The sequence below is a fragment of the Geotrypetes seraphini genome, chromosome 8 (assembly GCF_902459505.1).
Source record: "Geotrypetes seraphini chromosome 8, aGeoSer1.1, whole genome shotgun sequence".
In the NCBI taxonomy this organism is placed as follows: domain Eukaryota; kingdom Metazoa; phylum Chordata; class Amphibia; order Gymnophiona; family Dermophiidae; genus Geotrypetes; species Geotrypetes seraphini.
Genome location: NC_047091.1, coordinates 114,079,034 through 114,094,269, shown reverse-complemented (window position 1 = coordinate 114,094,269; position 15,236 = coordinate 114,079,034). Strand labels below are relative to the sequence as shown.

Below are 15,236 nucleotides of genomic sequence, written 5' to 3'. Positions count from 1 at the left end.
GGCAGCTATCTAAAGTAAGGTAAGGGGGAGAGGGCGGGGGTCATCAGAGGCAACAGGGGAGGGTATTGCATGGTAGCAGGAGAGCATGGGTATCTCTCTTGCCGAGATGTGGGGTGTTTGGGCATCTCTCATGCTGCTTGGGAGGGTGTTGGTTGGTGGCGGGAAAGATTGGCCATCTCTCCCGCTGCCAAGGATGATTGGGGGGGTGTTGATTGGTGCTGGGAAAGATTGGGCATCTCTCCCACTGCTGGGGTGTGTGTGTTAGTTGGTGGCATGAGAGAATGGGTATCTCTCCCGCTGCCAAGGGGGGGCTACAATACACACGCTCAAGAAGTGTTCTTTTACCACTTTTATATTTTTTTCATTAGCCACAGTCAAAACATATGCCACAAGATCCACTTTTAACAGTGCGGGCACTGTACTGGACCAGTTGCTGATTTTTTTGCCAAAAACCAACACCGCTCTTAAAATTGTAGTTATGCCCTTTTATCCTTATGTTTATGTACGTCCAAAATTGTACTGCTTTGTCTTGCAATAAACTCCCTGTGCTGTCCATGTTTGTCAATTTTAACTATAATTTATGTATTTGATTGTATTGTACACCGCCTAGAAGCATGATTAGGTGGTATAACAAATTTTAAATAAACTTGGAAATTTGGGAGAATGGCTGGGTAATGTTTAAGAATTCACCGGAGTGTTTGTTTCAGTAAGAGCACATTTGTATGGCAGTGTCGGAGACTCCTAGAATGCTTGCTAAAGACCGCGATAAGCCGCTTTGATAATCCGCTGATAAAATGCATGCAGGCTAAACCTTGTGGAACCAGTTTAGTGACCACGTTAAGGGCAACCTTAAGTTTTGAGAATCTGGCACTTAATTGTTTATGAATTTGATTTCTGTAAGACTTGTAACCCAGAAATTCTTTCACCTATGTCTAAAGTCAGATTTACTTATATTTATACGTTTAATTTACGTCCATAGCGTAATAATTTTGCACAAAACAGGTGATAGTGCTATCAGCAGCCAATTTTAAGGGATAAATAGATTTTGTTTTGCTTATACTGAGCAACCCCAGGATGGGCCTAAAAAATTGTACAAAAAATATTTTATCTTCAAGCACATAGAGATTTATGGAATAACCTTCAAATTAGTAAAGTTTCTTTCAACTTTAGGTTTTTCTGGACACCCCTAATTTATAAATACATTTTTGAAGCACCGTTTTATTGACTGATTTTAATACATTTAGTTGAGCCTACTTGGCTACTCTACTGCTTTTTAAAAAATTTAACCTCTTCCCCCTCCCCCCCCCCCCTTTTTTACTAAGATGCAGTAGGGGTTTCTGAATTTTGTGTTGCTTTTGCCTCTCATTTTGTGATGGCAGAGAAAGTAAAGAAATTCCCAAAGAAAGGGCCATAGAATAAAAAGTTCAAAACTCCCTTCAATGCACAGTATAATCTTTTGAAATGTCTGGAAAATACTAATTTTATGACCATGAAATACTTTCCCTAAACATAAACAAGTTTATGATCATCAGAAGTAGCAACCAATGTTGCTCTGTTGGAAGATTCCATAGTGGAAGTTTCTAAAATATGTGTCAAAATTTTTCGATGCTATGCATTAGCATTTGGTGTGATCTTTTTCTATACTGTATGTATGTATGTATGTATATATATAAAAATATATATGTATGTAAAATAAACACACTCACTTTTTCTCTCACTCCCTCTTTCTCTCATTCCCTCTCTCTCATACACACATGCGCTCTCACTCTCTCCCCACCTTTATATCTTCCAACATTGATAGAACGCTACAAAGCAACTGATGTATGTATTTATGGAAAATTAGGTTTTCACCTTTCATAATCTTCTTTCTGTTTGTCCCTGGAGGTGCTCAATCCCTTCCTGCAATCCAGGAGTTGCAAAAAATACAAACACTTTTCTGAGCACATGCTTCTTCCACCTTAGAGAGTTAGAGCCCCCAGTAGTTCACTCCCAAAGCCAAGCAGCATATCTGAACAAATCCATGACAAGGAAGGAGGTACTGGGGAAGCTCTCCAGCAACATAAACAATTTTTGAACTGGTCTGCTCTGCAAAACATGAAAACTAGCAATAACAGGCACAAAGGCAACCCAGAAAAACATTGAACAATGTACAACTAACCTGTGCAACAAGCACCCACATGAAGCAGCCTTTGGTAATATGCATACTCACATATGTGAACTCCCCACAGAACCCATCTATTGGCTGGAAGATCCTCAAGCCTGTAAGGAGAATAACTGAGGCCAAAGAAAGCAGGCGATGCAGAACAAGTGAGAGGGTAGGCTGTACTGAATCCTCCAGGGACTAACACAGAAGATTATCGAAGGTGAAAACCTAATCTTTCATTCTGTGACGTCCCTTCCGGATTCAGTACACTAGGTGATGTACCAAAGCAATGATAGCATCTAGGGAGGGACAGAATAGGCGGTCCCAAAAGTGGCATCAGAGCGAACCGCCACATCCACCTGGAATAAATCAGGTAAAGGTTGGAAGAGAGGCCCAAGAAGCTGCCCTGCAAATTTCAGTTGGAGAAAATGCACAAAACTTCACCCAAGAAGCAGCAATACTTCTAGTGGAGTGGGCCTGAAAGGAAACAGACAGCAGCTTGCCGTAGGTGACATAAGCAACAAAAATGGCCATGCAAATCTATCGGGCAATCGAAGTCACAGACGCTGGTCGACTATGCCGAGGCGGAGGAGTCAGGACCAAGAGGAGATCAGATATCTGAAAATCAGTCCTCTCCAAAAATGGAGCAAGACTCTCTTGAAATCCAACTTTCGTAAGATCTGTTCCTTGTGCTCTGAGCCTGTGGCATGAATTACAGGCAAATGAACCTCCTGGCTGACATGGAGAGTACAAACCACCGTCAGTAGAAAGGAAGATATAGTAAGGAGGACAATTCTGTTGCCTGAAATACGGAGAAAAGATCTCTGCATGAAAAAGCTGGAAGCGCTGAAATATACCATGCCGAGTCAAAGGCCACAAGAAAGACAGACTGAGCCTCAGATCCAGAAGTGCAGCAGCCTTCAGTGGTTTGAATGGACTTCCACAAGGCCCTGTAGAATGATGGTAAGATTCCATGAAAAGAAAGGATGTTGCAAGGGAGGCAGCAAATGAAGTACCCCTCTCAGAAACCTGGTCACCTCTGGATGAACAGGAAGTGAACTAGAATCCTTGTGTTCTCTGAAGCAGGAAAAGCCTGCTACCGGAACTTTAAGGGAAGCCACTGCTAAACCCTTATCTAAGCCTACATGAAGAAAGGCCAGGACTACAGAAATGGGAGCCCGCTCTGGCATCACCTGGTCCTTTAGCACACAGTTCTTCAACCGCCGGTCCGCGGACCGGTACCGGTCCGCAGGAAATTTTTGCCGGTCCGCGCAGGACCGGCAAGATTGACTCATTTGAACTTCCTGCCGGTCCGCGCAGGACCGGCAAGATCAGCATCGGAAGCGTGCGCTGGGCCGGAGAGACCTTGGGGAGCCTCCGACAGTGGCTTTCTCCCCTCTCTGCAGCTCTCCTTTACTTCCCAGCGCAGCGATTCACGAAGGCAGCCTCGGGGCTTTTGCTGAGTCGCGGCTGCCTCTGATGATGCAACTTCCTCTTTCCTCAGAGGCGGCGCGACACAACAAAGGACCCGAGGCTGCCTTCGTGAATCGCTGCGCTGGGAAGTAAGAAGAGCTGCTGGGAGGGGAGAAAACCACTATCAGTCTGGGAAGCTGCTGGGCAGGGGAAAAAAGGGACAGCTGCTACTGGAAAGGGAGAAGGAGAGATGCTTCTGGGAGGGGAGGAGGGAAAGGAATCTGGGAAGCTGCTGGGCCAGGAAAAAAAAAGGGACAGCTGCTACTGGAGAGGGAGAAGGAGACGGAGAGATGCTTCTGGGAGGGGAGGAGGGAAAGGAATCTGGGAAGCTGCTGGGCAAGATAAAAAAAGGGACAGCTGCTACTGGAGAGGGAGAAGAAGGAGAGATGCTTCTGGGAGGGGAGGAGGGAAAGGAATCTGGGAAGCTGCTGGGCAAGGAAAAAAAAGGGACAGCTGCTACTGGAGAGGGAGACGGAGAGATGCTGCTGGGAGGGGAGGAAGGGAAGAGAGTTACTGCTGGACAGGAGGAGGAGGGAAGGGAGAATGAAAAAAGGAAGGAAACAGCTGGCAGAGAGATTAGAGGAGGGGAAGGGGAGACACAGGCATGAGAAAGTAGAAAGATTGATGATAGGAAGGGGTCAGCAGAAAAATAAGCAGAGGGACAACGATGATAGATCTGGTGTAGGAGAGATAAAAATGAAGAGAGCAGTGAAGCTGGAATGAATCATGTAAATAGGAGAGAGGGGCACAAGCTGGATGGAAAGGGGAGAGGGACATAGAAAGAAGACAGATACCATATGGAAGGGGGAGAGGACAGATAGTGGATGGAAGGGGCAGATGCTGGATTGAAGAGACAGAGAGGGCATACGCTGGAAGGAAGAGAGTGAAAAAAAGATTGAAAGCAGAAACCAGAGATGACAAAAGGTAGAAAAAAATAATTTTATTTCTATTTTGTGATTAGAATATATCAGATTTGAAATATATATCTTGCTAGAGCTGGTGTTAGACATAACTGGGGACTGCAAAACCCAGGCAGTGCTTCTTTAGCTTTCAGCTGGCTTAGGGCGCTCTCTGACCAGGGGGCAGTTGCCCTAGTTGCACTCCCCTAAAACTATTCCTGTCATGTGTTACTTCAGTATTCTGTTAGCATGATATTTCTGTGTAGCATTCTGTAATAATTTGGCTTGTTCAGTTTTCTTGATAGTAGAGGGGATATATGTGAAGGGGACGGGAGACAGGGGTTTTGTTGATCCTTGCTCTGAATTATTTGTATTTATAAAATGACAATTCTACAGAATATTGTTTCTTTTTATACTTTAATAAAATACATTCAATATAAAATCATAACTGAGGCTTGTGTGGATGGGATCAGATGATTTGTGGGGACCGAGCTCGCGGAGATGGGGCGGAAACGGGATTTTTACATTTTAGTCCTAGTAGTTTGCCGGTCCACAAAATAATTATTTTTTTTCTGCCGGTCCACGGGTGTAAAAAGGTTGAAGAACACTGCTTTAGCACACTACTGTCAGGAAGCTTTCCAGGCGAAAGCAAAAGAAGCTATAGATCAGGGTTTCTTGGACTTTAAGAGCATCGAGAGGACCTTCTTTGAAGAACTGCGCTTCATCAAGGCTGAGCGCTCAAAAGCTAGAAGACCAGAGCGCTGTGGGTCTCCTTAGGCACCGGACCCTAATTTCCAGGGAGAGGGAGGTTGAACTGCCTCTCCCGCTAAGACTGACGAAATTAGCAAATCATGGCTGATGAGGCCAGTCCAGAGCCATTTGAATCATAAAGCCAGGATGCATCTCCATCCGGTGGATGCCCCGACCAATCAGAGGCCATGGAGGTGACACATAAAGGAGCTCGTGAGCTGGCAGGGCTGAATCAAGGCATCTAGCTCTAAGTTTCCGCACTTTATTCGTTGAGTGAAAAATCATTTGATCCTCAGTTTCTCTACTGACACCATCAAGTCCATCTAGGGCTGACCCCAGCACTGTACGGTCAGATGGAAATGTTCAAATGGGATCATGCTTCCGGGTCCAGGACTTGTCGACTGAGAAAGTTTGTAGATTCCCACCATGTGTGCTGCAGAGACAAAAAAAGTCTGATGTAAATTCACACGTTGTCCACTGTAGGTCGCTGCTGAAGCCCTCGCATTATGCCAAAAGAATATCCAGACTCAGAATGCAGGCATTTGGTGCCAAACTTCAGAACAGCCTCTGGGTGAGAGAATTTTCTGAAATCAAGGACCCAGACTGGCTCCCCAGCCCTGGAGGACCTGAAGGAAGCGAAGCCCGAAGCGCCCGCCCCCTCCCCAAGTGTGCTGTGGCATGCAGTATATGGTTGCTGATTCAGCGCTAATCTGGCACAATCAATGCACATATTTAACAGAATAGGGGCTGGGGAGTCTATCCCAAACTATTTTTAATCAAATTGAGGGGTTTTGAGGCAGAAATAAAACTTTGAAAAAAGATCAATAAAAATCCAAGATGGCTGCTGCCAGCAAATTTGTACCAAAAACGGAAAAAATAAAATCTGAAAATTAAAAAAAGTAGTGATTTGTGGTTTGGGGAGGTTGGAGACCTGAACCCTATCCTCAGAAACTCTAAAAAATGAGTTTTAGAGACAGACCATTCCCGAAGTTCCCATAGGAAATAATGGAGGTATATTCACTATGTCTGAAGTGCCTGCCTGTTGGCAGCTGAATGGAGGAAAAGGATTTTCTGCCCCAGAATAGCTCCAAAATGACCAAACTTGAAGATCTTTGGCCTGTCAGTCGAACGATCACCAACTGTAGCCTCCGCCCTTATGGTTCCTTTCCACGTGACCAGGGATGTGAAATGCAGCCTGCAGCTTGCACCCTGAAACCTGGAGGAGTTTTACTCAGGACGTATACAGCCTGCATTTAAACCCCTAACAAGGTCAGAGGGCAAGTGAACTTCCAAGGGAAGTGATCCAGTGTCCAGGAAGGATGGCACATAGCAGACTGGCTCCACAGATCCACCAAAGTTTCTCATTGAAGCAGCAGTCCGGCTCCGCGACAGAGGACCATTGAAAAGAGGTTGCAAGGCACTCAAGCCACTGAAAAGATGAACTTTAAGCAAAAAAATTAAGATACAGAGCAAATCCAAAAGACTTCTGCAAGAATTGCTTACAGAAACTGAAAATTACGGGGGGCTCTAACGCTCTCTCTCAGGTGGGAGGAGCATGTGATCAGAAAAGTGTTTGGATTTCTGCAACTCACGAATTGCGGGAAGGGATTGAACACCTAGCGTACTGAATCTGGAAGGGATTTAACAGAATTTGGATTTATATCCCCTCTTCCCAGAAGAGCTCAGAATGGGTTACAAGTTTACATACATAATAAAACATAACAGGGTATAGTAATGTAGAACATGACAGTACATTTTAGATCATGACATAATAGGACAATACATAGGGGAGCATGATAGTACTCAAAAAGAATGGCATTACTTAATTGGATATGACATATATGCATATAATCCAGGCTAGTCTTTTTTATGATAATTTTCAATTTATTTTAGAAGTTCTATTGAACTGCATCCAGTTGCACAATATAGCTTCTAAAGAACTTGCTGATTGCTAATATTGTTTTGCCTTGGGTTGGATTGCTCTGTCCTCATTAGATAATTTCAGATTTGGTTATGGATTTTGGTGATACATTTCCAAATGGGTTAATTTTGTGCATACCATGACACTAATGAACCTCACTCCTAAGCTAGGGTATGTGGAGTGTGATTTCAGTCTCTGATTTTAATGCTTGCTATAGTACTTGCATTATGCCACAAACCTTCCTTATGAACTCTGCAGCTGGTTTCTGTGAAAGATTGGGTGCTTCTGCTAAAGCTGGTATGTTCATGAACTCAATTTACATGCACGTCATCTACTAAATAGGGAAGAGTTTCAGACAGGGCTGGATTTAACCATTGGACCATGTGAGGCTCTAGCCAAAGGCACTGGCGATTTAAGGGTGGCAAGATACCCAGCCTCTGACCTCAACTGGTTCACAGGTTAATCTTTCTTCCCCCTCCCAGTCCAGTATCTCCCCTTCTCTCCTCCTCTTTCATACAAGTCTGGTGCTGCTCCCTCACTTCTCTCCCTCCCATGCAGTCCTATAATGATTGTCAGGTGGCAGTGGCAGTTTGACAGGCTGCCATGCCAGCCTCTGGGTTCTTCCCTCTGCTGTGTCCTGCTTTTTCTGATCCTATTTCCTGTGGTTGGGGTGCAGCCAAGGGAAGACTCAGGGGTTGGCAACTGATTATAAACTTTACTGGGTGGTGAGGGAGCAGGAAGGGAAAAAGAGAGACTATACTGGGGTGAGGGGAGGGAGAAATACCAAATCCACAAGGGAAGGAGTGCTGCCAAAACAAGTTGGCTTAGAGCACTTACTATCCTTTGAGCTCGTCTTGGTTTCAGAGAGATTTTCAGTCCTGAGGGTGTGTATTTAAGGAGTTCAATTGAGTGAGTATTAGAAATTGGACTGCAATGAATGGGAACAACCCAAGTGATATTCAGCCTATGGCGGTCAGTGTTTTTAAACTTCTGATAGCAGTGGGCTGAATTAGACCTGGATATTGGTCAGGCTCTGGCATTGGAATATGGGTCCCTGATAGACTTGAAAGTTATACAGGCGCCAGCTGACATTCAGTTCTTTTATCCAATGCCTAACTGTGCAGAGAAAGGACTGCTTTTATTTTGTGGTCCTGTGTGCCTAGTTAGGTATGTGAGCATAGTAAATGAAATGACGTTAGATAAAGACCTGAATGGTCCATCCAGTCTGCCCATTAGTTATAACCATTAAAAATATATGATTAAATTAACTTGTCTCTTCATTGATATTTCTGGGTCATAGACTGTAAAGTCCACCTGTATTTGTCCTAGGTTCCAAATACAGAAGTTGCCATCCAAGCTCACTACAGCCTATCCAACCATAAAGTCTGGCCAGTAACATCCTCAACAGCATCGACATTGAATATTGCTGAAGCCTGTGTATCTTTCAGATCTTTGACTTCATCCTTGGCACTAACCAGGCAGTGCTGCAGCAGTCAGAAAGGGTATTTGGTGACACTGCCTGACTTAAGTGCTGCTTAATTTACCCCTGCCTATTAGTTGCTTCAACCTCTTTGAATAGCTTCTCCAAAATATTTTTTTTAAAATGTAGTGTTTACAAGAAGAGACTAGCTCAAGTTGATATAGAATTCCCAACTGAGTCAAGCTCACATAGATACAAAATGCCCAACCAAGAAGAAATTGTCAGAACAAAAAGCAATGGCCTTATACCCACACAATTCAGTATACTGATGATGTCACATTTTTCTTGTATTTGGACAAACTATCTATTATGATCCCCGATTCTAGTTGTTTTTTTTAATAAAAATAATTCAGTAGGAGCCATTTGCTATTTTACTGCCTTTCTGAACTGACTATCTCTCTTCTGGATGGTTAGGTACCAGTAGTAAAATGTAAAAATGTTCTTTATGTAGTTGCTGTTTTGATTCATTGTCTTCCTTTTCTCATTAAGAAAAGTGTTGGGGTTTTTCTTCCTTTACCAGTTTAACGTTCGTTTTTATTTTTGCTAATGTTTTTAAAAAAACCTGTATTTATTTATTTTTAGAAATTGGTTATGATCCATACAATCCAGACCTCCCCAAAGTCTCAAGGGCAAATGATAGTCCTCTGGATGATGTGGCAGAGTTGCATCCAGGCATCTCGGAGCTGGAGCTGGTTAACAAGGCTATTGAAGCAGTCAGAAATGAGGTAGAACGAGAACAGAAGAAATATGAGGAGCTTCTGGAGACAAACAAGGAATATAGCACATCTGAGGCTGCTTTATTGACTTCTAAAAGTCCCGCTGGAAAATCCAGAACGACACAAGACTCTTTCACTTCTTTAGAATATAATCCCAGTGTCTATCGGAAGCATAATAGGGCAGACTACAACCCTACCCCTTTTGCTGCTGCTTCTGTAACTGAAGGGTCTAGCAAATATACTTTGGATTCTCATTCGGGTAACAAAACTAAAAACAGCTCAATGGAATATGTTCCCACAACTGTATCTCATTCTGCAAAATATACCCCGGTTGTCAACAAGTATGTGATTGACAATTCCAGGCCTCCCACTGACTTGGAGTATGACCCTTTGTCAAATTACTCTGCCAGGCTTTTGAGCAAAGCTAATAGCAAGCATCATAAGGGAATAAAAAGAAGCCGACCACCTAGCCAAGAAGAGTCCTATGCACCTCCTTCATTAAAGAAACCCTGCATTAAAGCTGCTGAGACCTATGCAAAGTTTTCAGACTCGGAAGATGAAGTAAGCTCCGAGTACCAGCCAAGTACTCTCAACCTTTTGCCCTCAAATTTGGACAGTGAAAACAAATTAAATGATGACTCATCTTCAACAGGGAAAAAAGCCAAGCAAGAAGATCCTTGTTCCCGTGAACTGAAAGAGATAGCAGTACAGTATGATGAAGAAGATCTAAAAAGTTCTGAAGAAAATGTCAGCATCAAGAAAGACACCAAATTGCCATCAAAAAGCAAGAATGAAAAGAGTAAGGATGCTATAAAGGAGAAAGTGAAAGTGCAAAAATCAGAATCCAGCGAATCTCTTCCAAGTCATAGAAAGACAGAGAAAAGTAAAAACCCTAAAAAGGAAAAGCAGGAGAAGGAAGAAAATGTGAAAAATAAAAATGCAGAGAAAAACAGTAAGGAGAAAAAGAAAGCTAAAACGGAGACTTCTGAGAAGTTTGACAAATTGAAATTGGAAAAGCCATGCTCACAGAAGAAATTAAAATCCCAGTCTAACACCTCAGTGGACTTGGGGAAAAACAAGAATGGAAAGATCAGAAAAACTTCCAGCATGGAGGTACTAGGAAATAGCAAAAATGACTTCAAGTTGAAAGCAATTAACTTCAGTAGTGAAAACCAAGAGACCAGTGGGAAGCACAAAGAGAGGAAGGAAGGCAAATCCTATAATCCCAATAAGCCAAAGGATAAGACAAGCACACCAGAGGATGGAAAAGCCAAAGGCAAGCAGAAACCAAAGCTGTGTGCTTTAACTCATGTTGATTTATTTGGAGATGAGAGTGGCGATGAGGAAGTGAATGATGTGCCTTCTTTGCCAATCTCGCTGCTCTCTGTTAGTTCAGATTCAGACAGTGGTAGTAACTCTGGTTCCATCAGTGGTAATGAGAGGACTAAAGGTCTAAAACCATCCAACTTGAGATCATCTTCATTCTCTATGAATGCTGAGGATGTTGATTACTCCACTTTGGAGAAGGATTTGGATTATGACTCTGACCCAATGGAAGAGTGCCTTCGGATTTTCAATGAATCGAAAGATGTCAAAACTGAAGACAAAGGAAGATTTGCAAAGCAGGTAAAGTTTACCCTGAAGATGGAGCCAGAGAGTAAGCATAGTGTCTGAAGAACTGTAATAAGTATTAATGCAGTCTGTAGCTGCCATTTAATGCCACTTATCAACCACTTATCAACATAAGTATCACACAAAATTGATATTAGTTAGTTTTGTAATGAGAGCACATGAGAAAATCACACAATGCACATGTTGCATGCAGCAAAGGTCTTTGTCACTATTATCTCACTTCTGTTATAAGGTACTATCTTTAAAATGTGCAGGAAAGAGAAATTGACTTTATAAAATACTTTAAATTGATATATGAATAAGCCCAAACATTGGAGGGAGAGGCTTAATTCCTGCAGGTGCCTCTGCAAGTATTAGAGACTAAATGCTTGGGGAGAATAACTTTGAATTCCACTGTGATGTTACAAGCTCATTTTTATAAAATAGACAACCAGAACCAGACTAAGCCCCAATAGTTGAGATTTATATCTGATACATGCACAAGTGTATACCATCTTTGTTTTCTGTGAGTGCCCATATTTTTTTATAAAACAGACGGGTACAGTGCAACATGGCTTTTGCTCCACTCAATGTTTATGCAGGGTTCATGTAAAGAACGAGTAATCTTTTGTCACTTGCATTTTTCTATGCATGAATATAGTTGCATAAATGTTATAAAAGGCCTTTTCCCACATGTATAACAGACTGTGTGGAACAGCCCTCAAAGTGGGCTTTTGAAAATTCTGTTGAAAGAATGCACATGCATTACATCCCTCGAGCATATTTTCCACTGTGGACTTGACCCGTACGAATAGCAGGTGTAAAGTCCACAGGTATATTTTCACTAATGGGACTTTGCTGGTTGAGTGTTCTGGTATTTTCCTTTTTGAAAATGAGCTTACATCTATCTGCTTATAACCGCCATGGAGTAACTGAAAATTAACCCCTTCATTACAAGCCAATAGCCTCTCTGGGTCCCTGGAACAAAGGGCAGTTGTCTAATGTCTGTTTTTACTCAGACTTCATCATTGTGGTTATAACATGGCACTTATGTAGAAGCATTGTTAACTTGTCAGCATTTTAATTGAATTTGTGGTTTTGGAGTGCTACTCAACAGTGTTCCTTATTGTCCCACCAGACCAGTCCAGGTGGAGACTGAGCTGCTGAGCTGTGATGTCATCACTTAAGAATCCTAGCAGTCAGTATTTCTCCAATCATGGAAAAAAAAGGGGGTATAAAGGATAATTAATATGAAATCTAGTTTAATAAATTTTTATTAGTATCTAACTTCTTTTTCATAAAAGAATATATTATTACTAATAACCCAAATTTTATCATATAAAAAAACTGATTTTGGGCACACACTTACCCTGATGTATGAATAAATTAATAAATTGAGAGGCTGAAGTATCATAAGGGATGTATTCTCAGTAGAGACCTCTTATAACTTGGATGTTATTTCAAGTCTTCATCCTGAATGCATGTAGTATAATCATTTACTTCAAGCCTCATAAGCGGATTGTAAATTTTTTTAAATAAATACATTGGGAAAGAGGACTACCTGAGCTTTTTAAGAAAGGCCCAAGGAGAGCTTATGGGTGGGAAGTTGGGTAGCCTTGAGGGGGCGGGGGCAGGGATCTGCTGGGGTGAGTACAGGGGCCCAAAGGGATTCCTTTTCTGTGGCATGTGTGTGTGTCTTCTGCCATCAGGCGGTCTTGAGGGTGGAAAGTGATCGAAATTGCAGTTGGGATGGGGGAGAGAGTTCCAGTTTCTGCTAAAAATACAGTAGAATTTTTGGCAAAACTTGAATCTAGATTTTGGGCTTGGTTTTGGTGCTAAATCTGAAACTGAAATTCATTTGGCCTGTATGGGACAATAAGGAAGGGTGAATTAATTACCTGCTGATTTTCTTTCCTTGTGTCCTTCCAGCCCAGCCCAGAACCCACCTGTGATTCTTAGCATTGTTTTTCTATTTCCTGATATGTAAAAATTTTAATTTTAGCTAATTTTTTATTCTGTAGAATCTTTAATCTGGAGGGCTTTATCCTTCATTAGTAGTTCTCTTAACTGGTTCATTAGTTACTAGGGAGTGCTTGCTTTTTTTTAAAATTCTAATTGCATTTGCTCTTTTGCTTTTTATAATAAATACTGATTGGCCTGGGGTTGCACAGCATACTTAAGTGATGACATCACAGCTCAGTAGTTCTCAGGTTCCACCTGCTGGAAGGACAGCCCAAATCCAAGCATCTGAACTAGTCTGGAGAGACTCGGGGAAAGAAAATTAGAAGGCAAGAATTAATTTACCCTTATTTTATTAGTACTGGATGCAAAATTTTGTAAGTAACTGAAATAGTTTGGACGAAAATTGGACCATTCAAAAAAATATTTCCTTATTGAAAGGTGCGATTTGAGTCCCAGGAAGTAGACCAAAATCTGAACCATAAGTTACCCTTATTTGGAAAAAAGGCGAGTATTTCTTATGCCAAAAATCATTTTTTTTAAATAAACCACCACCTTCAGTAATTTCCTGATCTTACCCATCTGCCATCAAATTTTATGTCTTTCTTTCCATATTCCAGTTTTCACCTTTACCTCCAAAAATCATAACAATGAAAACTGTATCCACTATATTTGTTACATGAATGGGAACAGGCCAAAAAATCCAAAGTATAAGCCATGGCTTATAGTTGGTTATTTGTTGTTGTTGGGTGTTTTTTAAATGTTTGGTGTATTGTAAAAATAGCTAGTCTTTCAAAGATGTTTAGTTTGCATTCAGGAGACCGCCCTCTCCTTTCCACCCACTGAGACTCCACCTTTCTTACACTACCAAACTGTTCCCTAATTTGCTAAGTTCTGGTCATGGAGAAAGTGGGTCTCTATATAGATAAGACACCTCTTTATTCAATCAAATAGGAATTATCCAAAAAGAACGCTTGCCAGGCAGATTAGATAAGCCAATTTGTCTTTATCCATGTGCCTATTCAGCTTTTACTTGGAAATATAATTGGAATATAAGATTTGCAAAAACCCCATCAAGCCTAGTATCCTATTTTCAGCAACAGCCAATCCAGGTCACATGACCCCAAAATGTAAGTAGATTCCATGATGCTTATTGCCAAGTCCACCTTAATAATGGTTTATGGATATTTCCGGAGCTTGTCCAAACCTCTCTTAAATCTAGCTATACAAGCTGCTTATACTTCAACAAATTCCAGAGTGTAACTATGATGATTATATTGGTCCATTAAAAATTATTACAGCCTGGAAAGAATTCAACCAGTTCTGTAATTGCACACCTTCATATCCTTCTTTTACTTGAACTAAAAGCCCTTTGAGAAGTGACCACCTTAAACTTATAATTAAGACCTCATTACAGTGCTGGTTCAAGGTGAAATGCGCCTAGGTAAATATTCAGCATTATATTAACCTTAAATTTCAGTACCTACTCCTCTCCATCTCAAGATGTTGATAATTTAACAATCATGTTCCATCACACAAACATCCTGTTAAAATGCAGGTTAAAGTATGTGTTGGTGGTTAAGTTTGTGTGGCTGTCACGACTTGTTTTGCTGCATACAAGAAGCTGCTGCCCTAGGCACCACCTAGTTTTCTTAATGAAGACTCTATTACATATACATAGGAGTCCGTATATTAGGTGATCAATCCATACTCGTGAACCACTTGCAGAAGGGTGCCAATCACATCTTTCAGCTCCTCCTCCTCCACCAGTGGAGCATATCTCACCTCTTCAGTTTTTCTTTTAGCAAGTAGGATTCAAGGAAGGAAGTTCTCTTCACTTCATGTCAGATGAAGCAAAGCACAGTCAGGCACTAGTAGCAGCAGCACACTGAGTACAGCCAATTATTTCCTATAGGGGAAACCAAGAGGAGGGGGTTTGAAAAAGTTGAATTTAAAGGTTTCTGGAGCCAGAGATAGGGTCTCACCCTTCCAAAACTCCTTTCTCTGAGTTTCTTTCACTTTCAGGGGAAGACCAATGGGCCGTTTTTGGTGTGATTTTTTTTTTTTCTGGTGGCTTCTATTTTGGATTTTAAACCATCTTTTTTTCTAAAGCCTTAGAATTCTTCGTTTGGCTCAAAATTGACTAGAATGGATTCCTCAGGCTGTTCTGCCCCTATATCATGCCAGTTTTGCGCTGGATGGTCAGTCCAGGAGCGTCCATGTACCGCAACATATGTAGTGGAGGGGTGGAAGCATTGGGCTTTAACCTCCTCTGAATCCTCTA

General features: G+C 41.7%; 1 protein-coding gene across 3 annotated transcripts in view; it reads left to right on the top strand.

Moving 5' to 3' along the window:
* The window catches only part of REXO1 (RNA exonuclease 1 homolog), a 176,229-nt gene that overhangs the window by 44,754 nt on the left and 116,239 nt on the right, over window positions 1–15,236 (top strand). For all 3 annotated transcript variants that reach the window (XM_033955063.1, XM_033955062.1, XM_033955064.1), the window contains one exon: window positions 9,249–11,008. In XM_033955063.1, coding sequence (XP_033810954.1) covers window positions 9,249–11,008 — 1,760 coding nt within the window. The remainder of the gene's footprint in view (window positions 1–9,248; window positions 11,009–15,236) is intronic.